The sequence below is a fragment of the Poecilia formosa genome, unplaced genomic scaffold (genome assembly GCF_000485575.1).
Source record: "Poecilia formosa unplaced genomic scaffold, Poecilia_formosa-5.1.2 Scaffold139, whole genome shotgun sequence".
Taxonomy (NCBI): Eukaryota; Metazoa; Chordata; class Actinopteri; order Cyprinodontiformes; family Poeciliidae; genus Poecilia; species Poecilia formosa.
The window spans coordinates 752,446-764,055 of record NW_006800078.1 but is presented as its reverse complement, the minus strand read 5'-3'; the positions used below and the strand labels follow the sequence as shown (position 1 = coordinate 764,055).

The 11,610-nt window shown below is 44.1% G+C and overlaps 2 protein-coding genes across 2 annotated transcripts; both read right to left on the bottom strand.

Moving 5' to 3' along the window:
* Positions 1 to 567: 567 nt before the first annotated feature.
* Positions 568 to 8,397, bottom strand: hoxa1a (homeobox A1a). Its single transcript, XM_007562634.2, has 2 exons — positions 2,571 to 8,397; positions 568 to 1,768 (listed from the first exon to the last, which is right to left on the bottom strand). The coding sequence occupies exons 1-2, from the start codon at positions 3,175 to 3,177 to the stop codon at positions 1,386 to 1,388; spliced, it is 990 nt and encodes a 329-aa protein (XP_007562696.1). The 5' UTR covers positions 3,178 to 8,397; the 3' UTR covers positions 568 to 1,385.
* Positions 8,398 to 8,886: 489 nt separating this feature from the next.
* Positions 8,887 to 11,604, bottom strand: LOC103145268 (homeobox protein Hox-A2a). The gene is made up of 2 exons (XM_007562635.1): positions 10,638 to 11,604; positions 8,887 to 10,048 (listed from the first exon to the last, which is right to left on the bottom strand). Exons 1-2 carry the CDS (start codon positions 11,017 to 11,019, stop codon positions 9,330 to 9,332), a joined length of 1,101 nt encoding a protein of 366 aa, XP_007562697.1. The 5' UTR covers positions 11,020 to 11,604; the 3' UTR covers positions 8,887 to 9,329.
* Between the last annotated feature and the right edge of the window lie 6 nt (positions 11,605 to 11,610).

Genomic DNA, 11,610 nt, shown 5'->3' with positions numbered 1-11,610 from the left:
GGTGTCGAATATGCCGACTTTTTTTTCTTTTCTCACAGGTCATCTCCTTGAAAATTATGTTGTAAACCCGAGAGAATGACTATTGTTAAACGAAGTTCGCACTCTTTCTTTCATTTTTTTTTTGGTATAGGTGTAAGTTTTCACAGTTTATCTTGTCGTTAGGTTGGCATGATGACACCCCCTTGTAACTTGGTGAACTTAAGAAGCTGAACTGACACTGTGACATCAGTCAATAGCCGTAACCTCGATGTTTCAATCAATATATTTTTGTCCCCTCAGTAAGCCGGAAGCTCGATAAGGTTGCCATCATAGAAGACGCTGACATCCTCGCTCTCGGATAAACATGCCTTTATTATGCCAATAACCGTTTACTCCAGGGACGGGAGCGCGCCAGGCCGCATACATTGACAGGACTGGATGGGTGAATGGACATGTGGAGTTTCTGTAATTTCTCTTCTATCCTTTTTTTTGTGACTTATTGCTTTTAAATATATGTCAGTCGGATTTAGATTCGATAGACTGCTTAGATAGCTTTAAGTCATGTTACGCTACATCATTCCCAATATCTACCCCGCAGGAGACAAAAAAAAAGTGAAACAGAGGAAAAGATTTATATTTAAACGTACTTTAATACACATGATTGACCCGTAAACGCCTCTCTGGACAAAACACTTTACATTCGTCCCACTTGATTAAATGGAATAGCAGATAAAAGCCTTTCACAGCCCTGAAGGACCGGCTCCGCAACTGATAAAACTCAGCGCCCCACTGGTGATATATGAAGGCTTTACATACCATGCACATCCCATACACACACACACACACACACACACACACACACACACACACACACACACACACACGCTCCCGCGCACAGACAAAATAAAAGACAGAGGTGACAGCGATTAAACAGCTACTGTAACTATTCATTCACTAACGATAAATAAACGAGGTCATCTCGTTGATTGCGTGATGCCTCATTAACAGCGTCGCCTGTGGCCGGTGGCGCACTTTTATTTCTTTCTTTTTTTTTCTTTTTTTGAGGTATTTGCTTGTGTGTGTGCAGATTTGTCTCTTTATTTTTATATAAAGCAGCACTGGGTCAGGGTATAGGGCATAGGGGTGGCAGTCTTTGCACTTAGTTTTGTAAATGGGAAGCCACATTTTCAGCAAATAAACACATTTCAAATCATGACTGGACAATAGTGCTTCGTGCAGACACGTTAGTGATTATGCAACAACTCTAAAACCTTTAAGCCATTGTCCGTGTTATTGGGGAAAATGTCCCAAACGTCTACAAATGTACCCGCGAATATCATTCACAGCAATCTTTAACTTTGGTGGTCAGGCTCCTCACGTGGCCTAAAGAGGTAAAGAGTTGGTCCTCAGTTGGAGGCGTAAGTGTCAGTGCCCGTGGAAGACACGGTGGAGGATGAGGGGGAGGGAGTCGAGGGGGACGATGAGGTCGACCTCTCAGATGCTGCATCGTCCATTTTCTCCGGGATGATCTCCTCCCGTTCTGCGGGGGGAGTTTTGGCCGGCAGCAGCCCCTCCTTCTCACGCTTTTTCTGCTTCATCCTCCGGTTCTGGAACCAGATTTTTACCTGAGTCTCGTTCAGCTGAAGCGCGGCCGCGATCTCTACGCGGCGCGCCCGCGTCAGATACTTGTTGAAGTGAAACTCCTTTTCCAGTTCTGTAAGCTGCTTGGTGGTGAAGTTGGTCCGGACTGTGTTCGGCTGTCCTGCGTAACCGTATTCCCCGGATCGTCCTGCAGACAGAAGTGAAAGCTTTATCCTGTTTTCTTTTTAGTACCATAAAACAGTTAAAATGCCCCCTCAATAAAACCGGTCTTGTTTTACGCATCTGGAACCACTTGTACGCACCAGAAAATTGATGGCTTCTCTTGCAAAAAAAAAAAGAAAAGAAAAAAGGAGCTCTGGTATTCTAATCAATGTATGCCATTGTGTCCTCATTAAAGATTTAAAGTTGCAAATTTGAAAGTGATAAAAATTCCTTTGACATTTAGTTATCTGGGCCCTGGGAAGAACACGTAGATGTCAATGTTGACCTACAACCTTATGCTTAAGCAGCTTAGACCAAGCAAACTTGTTGGCAGTTTCCTCAAACATCGATATTTATGGACGTCTTTTGATGTACGTTTAAGTTTAGCTAGTCCTTGACTTCATTTAGCCCAAAAACATGCTGCAAGAATTTTTTTTTAGATTTTTAGCCAACGCGTCCCGTCCAAAATTACAAAAATGCCAAGCTTAATTACCATATTCGATCAATAAACATCAATAGACATCCATAGAGTCGTTTCACTTATGTAGTGAGAAAATGCTCGCCATTGTAACAGGATTTGGAACATCTTTTGACTTTTGAACATCTCAGGCCCTTTTACAGGACTGTATAAAATACCAATACATGAATCTTTCTCTTTAAGTCTTCATTTTCGTTTTTCAACTATATGTTGACAAAGTTTAGAGGGAAAGCGATGTCATCGTTTCTAGGTCTGATTAAATGTCGTTATGTATCCTTTCTGTTCTTAAGGTACATTTTTGCCCACTCACCTGTTTTCGGTGGATTCCTCTTAACCTTCATCCAGTCGAAAGTCTGCGCAGAGGAGGCGCCCTCCGACAGAGGTGAGCAACAAGCCTCCAGGTGAGCTGCGTGCAGAGGTGACATGGGGTTTGAGCCACCAGGGTAAGGGGGCGCTTGCTCGTGTCCGCCTCCGTAGGCGGCGTGGCTATACTGCAGCTGGCCCAGTGGGGTGGCACTGTAACCGTGGCGGTGCTGAGGAACCATGGAGGAGGGTAAGTTACCCGAAAACATCAATGGACCGCACTGGGGAAACGCAGCTCCAGAGTCCACTTCCTGGTTCAGCGTGTAGTGGTTATATGTTGCGCAGAAACTTTGGGGCCCATAGCTGGTGCTGCAGGCCGGGTGGGCTCCGTAGGAGAGACCCAAAGTGTTTGCAGAGGACTGGTAAGACGCCGGCTGATGGGGGAGGCTGTCAGGAGAAGTCCTGTTTGCCATGAAGTGCTCATCCGCCCCACAGCTGTTGACAGCAGCCCCGCAGGACTGGAAAGCTGTAATCCCGTGGTCCGAGTGGAAAGCCCTGATGGAGCATGAGCTACCTTCTCCGCTCATCACCGAGTAGTCTAAGAAGCTGCTCATTGTGGCATCGCTCTCCGAGGGGCTGAGGGACCGTCCTCTCCAACAAACGCCCTCTAACCCACCCTTGCCCAAAGTGACCGTGCCAACCTTTACCTATACTCTATCTTTATCAGTGTTGGAAGGAGGGGGCGCGCATTGACCGATATCAATGAACGGCTGCCGTCACGTGGCTACAGGTCAGCCAGTGAGGCACTTGTCCTTATCCCCTATAGGACGGTGACAGATTGGTGTTTGAGGGGCTATTTAAATTCCGAGCGCTCGTCGATCAAGGTGACGCGCGACGCCGCTAATGTATTGGCCGAGCAAACAATGAGCCAGGAGGCAGACGGAGGTGGACAGTCCCGGGGTCGCATGCGGGGAGCAGGGCTGCTGCAAGCAACCCCGCTGCGCGCTCCTGCACCGGTGGAGAGATTAACTTTTCATCCTCTGCTACCTCACCGTGAGGACGGCCCTGCACTCTGACCCCCCAGGTAGCCTATTTTTGGATTAGAGCGAGTGAGGATGTGCGTGTGTCATGCTCGAGTGTAACAGCGGCGTTGTCACATACCGTCAGTCGCTCTTGGATAGATGGCCAAGTGTGCGTGTCCCTCTGTGTGTGTGCGTGTGCGTAACGTTGCCGCTGGGTATATGTGGGCTATTAATGTCTCATTCCGATGCGAAATGTTTCACGCTTGAACATTATGGGATTTTACTCTGCAAATATTGTCACAGTGTGACAGTAAGGAAGAGGCAAGAACATTGCCCTCCCATTACAGACTGAAATGAGCAACATTTCCCTTTCTATATGTTTTATTTTATTTTATTTTTCGTTTCTTTTCTTCTTTTGTTATGAACTGTTAAATGTAGCAGTAGAAGATTTAGAGGGGCAATTACTTTCGCCTTTACCCGTCATTTCGTAGCAGTTTTTTTTTTTTTTTTTTTTTTTTGCAGGTATGTAAAGGAGCTGGAACTGGTCCATGTATCAGTTCGTGACCCCTTGCTTCGTACCATCTCTGATAGCCAATCATTAGTATTTTTTTTAAATCATTCAGTCATCTCTGCTGTAACGTCATGCGTTTACAACTACTCCCATTATTATAAAGTTTATTTGATAGGGACAGACACACATCGACATAGACAAACTGAATAAAACAGCAGTCCCATGTTTGCATCATGGTGCAATAGCAACAGCTAACTCGCAGCACTTGTCCCTAAGTACCTTCTATTAGCAGGAGGAGAGAACAGGATGGGATATGAAATCATCAAATATCAGGCTATGTGGCACATTTTATGAAAAAGTGGAAAGTTGAACATTTTATATCTGTTTTTCTCAATAATTAAAAAAAACACTTGAGTAATAGACAGATGTAGCCTGGTTTGTTTACGGTACAGACCGAAAGTATGTTGGAATGAAATGGCATTGCATTGGTACAAAATGGGAGCATCACTGTTAAGGAATCTGTGTTTGCCTGTTGTACACTCCACCTCATGTGGCAGCAGGGGCGTCTCCAGAACTTCCTCAGACCAGATAGGAACCAATGAGGATATTAGTGTGAGGAAGCAAAAACCAGAAGTCATATCAAGACAATGTTATCGTTTTATCCATATCTTTATTTTTAGTGAAGTAGTGAGGAAAGGAAGGCAGAGAACCTTTAGTAAGAGGCTCAAATAAATAAATAAATAAATAAATACATCTATTGATACATCTATTGTCTACCCGCTTATTTTTGCAGGGAGGGGATCAGGGGGAAACTGGTGCCAGCGGTCATTGGGTGAGGAACAGGGTTTCTGGTACAGACGCACTTAAAATACCAATTGACCTAAGAGTCACCTGCTTGGACTCCGGAGGAATCCTTAGCACTCATAAAAAACCCACACATCCACACTGTGAACATGAAAACTCCATCCACAAAGAGCCTAGGCTGCGATTTGAACCCAAAACCTTCTTACTGCGACGTCACAATGCCAACCGTGCCACTGTGCAAACTCCAAATGTATAAATAATAATTTTTAAAAAATGTTACAACTCACAGAGGCTTGTTTTCTCTTAATATAGAGTGTATTTGAGACTTTCAGCCCTGGTTGGTGGAGGGGGATGGGAGCAGATTTACAGGAGTGACCAACCACACGCCACCCACTATCACATAACATTCTCCATTCTGTGCATGTAGTTTTACTTATTGATGCAAGACAACAATCTGTATGCTTCAGAGTTAGGCAAGCTTCTCAACACTAACCTATAAAGAAGAGCATGCACACAAAGTGCATTTCACATCACATCTGGGTAATAATCAATAAATAATAATGACTATATTGTGGAGACCATCTTTTTTCTCTGACCTATTAAATTGGGTGTTCAAATGTCAGGGTAGAAGCGCCAACAAATCTTACTTGTTTATGTTTCATATAAATTGTCGCTCCAAGGACAGACAGAGGAAGCAGATATGGTTAAATTAGCAACACTGAACTATGACTACAAATGACAAATATTTTACATACGTGTCCGTTTTTAGTATACTGATTAGATTCAAATTTTAAACTGAAACAACTTACTTTTTAAAAAAAAAAAATATACTCCTTCGGAACATTTAAATCCATTTAAAGTGTAAGCTGGCACTTAACAAAAACAACAGATTCAGTTTTATGATTTCTATATTGTACACAAGAATATTGATTTATTATTATTATTTTAACTTAACTTCAAATTTAATTGTAACAAAAATACCAAAATACAAACTCTGGCAATTCTTCTAAGGCTTTTGTCTTGGTTCGAAGTTAATAGTGGCCCCTGCCCCGTACAAAACCTTTTAGAGACGCCCCTGTCATGGCGTTTTCTTAAATCTCCTGTCCTGTACATGTAGTTTCACGCCACATGACACACACGCGCGCACACACACACACACACACACACACACACACACACACACAAAACAAACTCTTTGCACTAAACTGGTGGTTGGGTTTTGATCTCATTTCATTCATAAAATAACGCACAAACAAACAAAAAACATACAAACCGCAACTGAATTAGAACGACGTAAATTCCGCCTCGTGTTTGGGTTGTCACAGGTGATGAAGAGGCAAGACAACACATTTACCATTAGGATGATGGGGTATTAATTTTTTCATCTCTACCAGGTCAGAGGGTCTGCCATCTACTGTGGTTTCACTCCCACATGTATTCATTACGCATGTACGGTGATCAAATGATATAATAATGAGAGGAGGTCTTAAATGCGCCTATGTAGCCTGAGGTGTGAGTGTGGGCTGATTATACTGTTAAGATCATCAAATAAAGCTGCCGGAGAAATGAATGGCCACAGAAAAGAAGAGGAGTGAGAGAGAGCCTGGAGAGCAGAAAGAAAGAGGGAGAGAGAGAAAGAAGGGGGGGAGGGGAGGTGGAGGGACAAGAGGGAAGTATGCGTGGGAGACTTGCGGCAGATGCACAACCTCTCACCGAGGAAGGAAAAGAAAGGGGAGGGAGAAGTAAAGGATCTCGTGGAGAAGGGAGCGCCCCCAGAGGCCAAGAGAAGCTAAACACCCACAATGATGCAGATAGAGTTCCCCTCCGACCACTGAACAGCACGTTGACGTATTTTCATGACTGTAGGTCGCCTTCTTTATTCAGTTTGGAAAATATGTTTAAAAAGTGCCTTTTTTTAAAGGCCTCAGCTTCAAATTGAGCCCTATCAAAAGAAGTCGAGCTTGGCTAACCTATTACGTCATCGTGGAAAATATGTTCAAATGATCTTTTTTAGGCCGTCGCTTCAAATATAGTCTTATGTAAAAGAGTCAGGCTTGGTTAGCCCATTACACCAACCAACCTCAACAACTGTCTGAACACATCAAGGTGTCAGTAAACATCTTTTGTGGGTTTTGATTCAGTATGCGCAGCTTTCTGACTAAAGTGCATCAAGTTATTTGTAATGAGACCAACATTTTAAATCTCTTATTTTCCTCTGCGGTTTTTTTTATTATTAGTATTATTGCTTCAGCTACTCTCTGTTGAATGTTACCTTTTTAAGTTTTTAAGAGTTTAGATTCCGATAGGGGAAATGTGACATCACCATAAAATAAAAGTGAAAATAAAGTGAAATTTGTTTGAAACTTCCCATCAGCGGGGAGGGGTGGAAAAAGCGCACTGGGTTCAGTTCCCCTCCACTCCCACCATGCCCCCCTCTCTCTTTTCTCTGGCTCCTCCAGCTGCCTCTGCAGTGAGTGGGCGAAGGCTCCTGCCTCACTATGCTCATGGAAAGAAGCAGCGTCGCCACATGCAGGAACCTCGGAAGGCTTTTCACGGCTCTTTGTGTGAGCTGCAGGAGCAGAGAAAAGGCGCGCTGTCTCGGAATGATTTGGTTAAAACGGCCTCCACCAGGGTTAGTCGGAAAAACAGGGGAGGGGAGGAAAAAAGTTGAATTTACTTTTTAGCCCCACTTCGTGCCCCCTCCCAGACCTCATCCTACACCCCATCTGCACACACGCAGATACATATAACTCTTCCCAACTGTTCGCCCAATAATAAATAACCAGAAGGAGTTGGTTAGCTTTCAGATTTTTCAGTGAAAAGTTCCAGCTGATGTGCCAAAGTTTTTATAAATCGATCAATTGCAACTCGTGGCTTTTAACATCTGGCTCAAATGTGTTGTATTGACTTTATATATCTAGTAAAACCCCATTCCTGACGAGGAGTCACATTGAATAAGATTAGAAATAATCCTTCATTGAATAGGAGGCTTTAAGGCGCAGCTGAAACATGCGAACATCCAGTAATGTGGTAAAATCCCCCCAAACACGCCTAATTTCCTGTTAAACAAGCTTAGACAATAATCTCTACTTGAGAAAGCTTTTCTTTGGAGTGAATTTGATAAATGTTCAATATTCCGAAAGGAGTCTGGCTTAAGTTTGAGCGCAGCCTCTTAATCCTGAACCGGCTGCTACTGCCGCTGCTGCTACTGCTGTCTCTGAGCCATGAGCCGTGTTCAAACAAGCTATAAAAATGAATTATTGCCAAACGCATGCAGTGACTCGGCCCCCTTTTTAGTTTTAGGAGTCGGGGAGTCCCGTATGAAAACGTAAGTGGGTGTTTTTTATTATTTGTTCACATTACGCGACAATTGCTCTCCTTAACGTCCGTCTCTTTCATGCCACGGGGGTGATTTATGAGCTCCTGAAGGCAAACATGGCTCCGGTTATTTGCCTGCAACTTGCACTCAGTGTTAACAGCTAAGATCCCCGCAGGAAATGTTATTTTGATGTCCACCCCCGCTCCCCTTTAAAAGAAATTAGTTTGGAAGTTAGAAATGTAAATATTGATCTTATAAATGTCTTTCAATTTAGGTATTTTGAAATAAATAAATAAACCTGTTTTGCATCAATTTTTAGTAGTTGTTTTATTCTTCATTTTGTTTTATATGTTATCTGTATTCTAGGTCTGGTTTGAAAATTATTTAAATAACTGCGTTTTACTATAAATGATTAGAGGGTGGAATTGATTTATTTATCCATTGATGACTAAAAACTTTTTTCTAAATTCTTTGTTTTCAAACAAGTGTTCCGTTGAGAAATGAATGCAAATCGATAATTTATATTCATTACCAACCTGTTGTTGATTTGCATGGCCTCTTACTCTCGCTTCTGATTAAATGTTTCTTACAGGAAAAAAGGAAACGAAAAAAATAAAATAAAGTTCACTCTATAAATGTTAAAAAGAAAAGAGTCAAACACAAGCAGAAGGATTGTAGCAAGTTAGTTTGTATTCTAACAAAAATATCCAAGAAAACTATACAAAAATAAAAAACGACCCGGTTCCGTATTGGCCTAACACTGTTAGATTACTTTCTCTCTTACACACACACAAACACACACACGCACACACACTTTCCCTCTTACACCCACACACTTGTAATTTCTATTCCAAGTGATCAAGTTGTTATGGTAATTAAGCTATAAGCAGAGCTATTTCAGTGATTTAGTTCCGTCCTTACCTTGTATTAATCGTCAAGTCAAATATCAAGAAAATAAATGTGCCGCACATACAAACAATATGAATTAATGCCTTCGTAGCCTGATTTCATACACACATTCTCTCTCTCTCTCTCTCTCTTTCTCATACACACACACAAACACATACAGGGGAAATGTGAAGGATTTTTTTTTGTTTGTTTGTTTCTGAGTTAATAGTTCAGATGCTGCAAGTCGATTGTGGTCAGAGACTCCGAGAAAAAATAGAAAGTGTCCGCGGAAATGTCCACGGGGCTATCCAGAGACTCCGACAAGCTCGGCGAGGCTGTGTCCGAGAGCTGCAGGCAGGAATCCGAGGAGAAAGGCTGAAAGTCGTGCAAAGAAACATCCAGGGCTGAGGGGCTGTCGCCATTGTCCGGCCCAGATGCCGATCCGGGGCCCATTGTTGACATACAGCCCGGAACAGTGGGTGACGGGTTGGGAAAATGTTTCAGATTTTTGTCATAGCTTGCCGCCTCTCCATTATTGTGAAGCTGCTGCTGCTGCGGCTGCTGCTGTGTGTTGTTCTGAAAGGAGCAGGTATCTCTCTCCAGGAGGGGCCCACTCTGCTCGTACAGCAGGCCGCTCCCTTCCTCGTCCTCCTCGCTGTGGATGCCGTCGTCGGCTCCAGGGCCCTTCGCGTCTCCCCCTCCGTGGTTCTCCTTGGTCTGAGTCTGGCGCTTGTGCTTCATGCGCCGGTTCTGGAACCACACCTTGACCTGTCTCTCGGTCAGATCCAGCAGGGCCGCGATCTCCACCCGCCTCGGTCGACACAGATACTTGTTGAAGTGGAACTCCTTCTCCAGCTCCAGCAGCTGCGTGTTGGTGTATGCTGTCCTCAGCCTGCGGGAGCCCCCTCCTCCACCCGCTCCCTCCACGATCTCAGGCGAACCTGAAAAATAAACAGCAAGGGGATTCTTAAAAAAAAAGAAAGAAAAAAAAAAGAAAAAAAGAAGCAGGACACAACAATTGCATAACCCCGCTGCCAGTAAATATAACGTTCTTGAGTTTTACATAAAGCAAAATGGCCGCTGGAGTTGTTAACTTGCCCATTTTACCCAAACATAATGTCTGTACTGATATAAACTCCTCACTTGATTCTTTTAGGGAATAAAATAGGTGCCTTCATGTGCGTAAAGCTCTCTAAAACAGTGCGGTCCATCCTGGTGTGGGAGTCTAATGAATGCTCCAGCTGCCCTCCTCGGCAAAGGCACTCCATCACTCTTCATTACTGTCACACATCAAAACTCTGCCTCGCCGAGGGGAATAAATCATCTTACATCACCAAACTTTACCCAAACTTTCCCCCCCACGCTTCACACTCATATTCATCCACCAGAATAAAGCTATACTCAGGCATATGTTGTTTTTTTATTTATTTATTTTTTATCCGCATTTAATGTCTTCCATAGAAGGGGGCCCGGGTGGCTCCAAATGCAGCAACAGATAGTGAAGGCATTGTCGTTTTAGGATTCACCCACCTTTCGGGGAGAAGCACACGGGTCCGTTGGATATGGCGGTGGCGGTGGTAGCGGCGGTGGTGGAGTTCGGCAGCTGGTGGTTCCTCTTGGAGGCTTTCTTCTCCCGCATCCACGGGTACTCCGGGGGTAAGGAGGCGGTAGGCAGCGGGCTGCAGCCATCGGGGCTGTGTCTGGGCCGACCGTGCCGCGGATGGCTGCCCGGGTTCAGGCTGGGGATGGTCTGTTCGAAGGGAGGAGGAATCAGTGTCGGGCGTGAAAGCGTCGAGCTCTTGATTGATGAACTTTGAAATGAATCAGCGACAGGGGGGAAAGATGTCAGGCACTCAGCAAGCGACGGCTGACTATTGATAAAACCGCTCTCTCGCTCGAATTCGTAATTCATCTCCGCTCCCTGAGAGCCGAGGAAAGTTTGCAGCGCCGTATTTTTATAAACGTTGCGGCTCAGTGAGGACGATGAAGAAGGAAAAAAAAAGAAATATATATTTAAAAGAAAAATCCCCTGATGTGTTTTTTTTTCTATTTCAGTGATTACGGCCGTATGGGGACCGAGCTACCATTAAACTATAGAATTCATGGAGACAAGGTTGAAATTGGACCGAATTGCCTGTCACATGATTACCTCTGCCCAATGACAATTTGGGGCTTAATCAAAAGAAGCCACTCTCTGCCTGATTGATCCAAAAGGAAAAAAAAAAAAAAAAAAAAAAAGTCCTCGCTCAGCTGGGCCATGCACGACTGTTTTTATTTACATCTCTGTCCGCTCAGCTCGTCCTCGCCTCGCTCCTCCAGTCCAGTCCACTAAGCCACAAAATGTGTTTTTTAAGAAGCGCCTGACGCTCTCTATTACAGGGAAGGAGACCAGCTCAGGGTGCGCGGATTCGTGCACTCCTCTTTCTCGTATTGTTTAAGGATGTCAGTCGAGAACGCCCCCACCACTCACACACACGCATACAACACAAAGCACACACACACA

What these genes read in the sequence shown, in the direction of transcription:
- hoxa1a (XM_007562634.2), bottom strand. Translation starts at nt 3,177, where the DNA reads ATGAGCAGCTTCTTAGACTACTCGGTGATGAGCGGAGAAGGTAGCTCA. An exon ending in GAGGAATCCACCGAAAACAG is followed by an intron (nt 1,769 to 2,570) that starts GTGAGTGGGCAA and finishes TTCTGTCTGCAG; the next exon opens with GACGATCCGGGGAATACGGT.
- LOC103145268 (XM_007562635.1), bottom strand. Translation starts at nt 11,019, where the DNA reads ATGAATTACGAATTCGAGCGAGAGAGCGGTTTTATCAATAGTCAGCCG. An exon ending in CGTGTGCTTCTCCCCGAAAG is followed by an intron (nt 10,049 to 10,637) that starts GTGGGTGAATCC and finishes TTTATTTTTCAG; the next exon opens with GTTCGCCTGAGATCGTGGAG.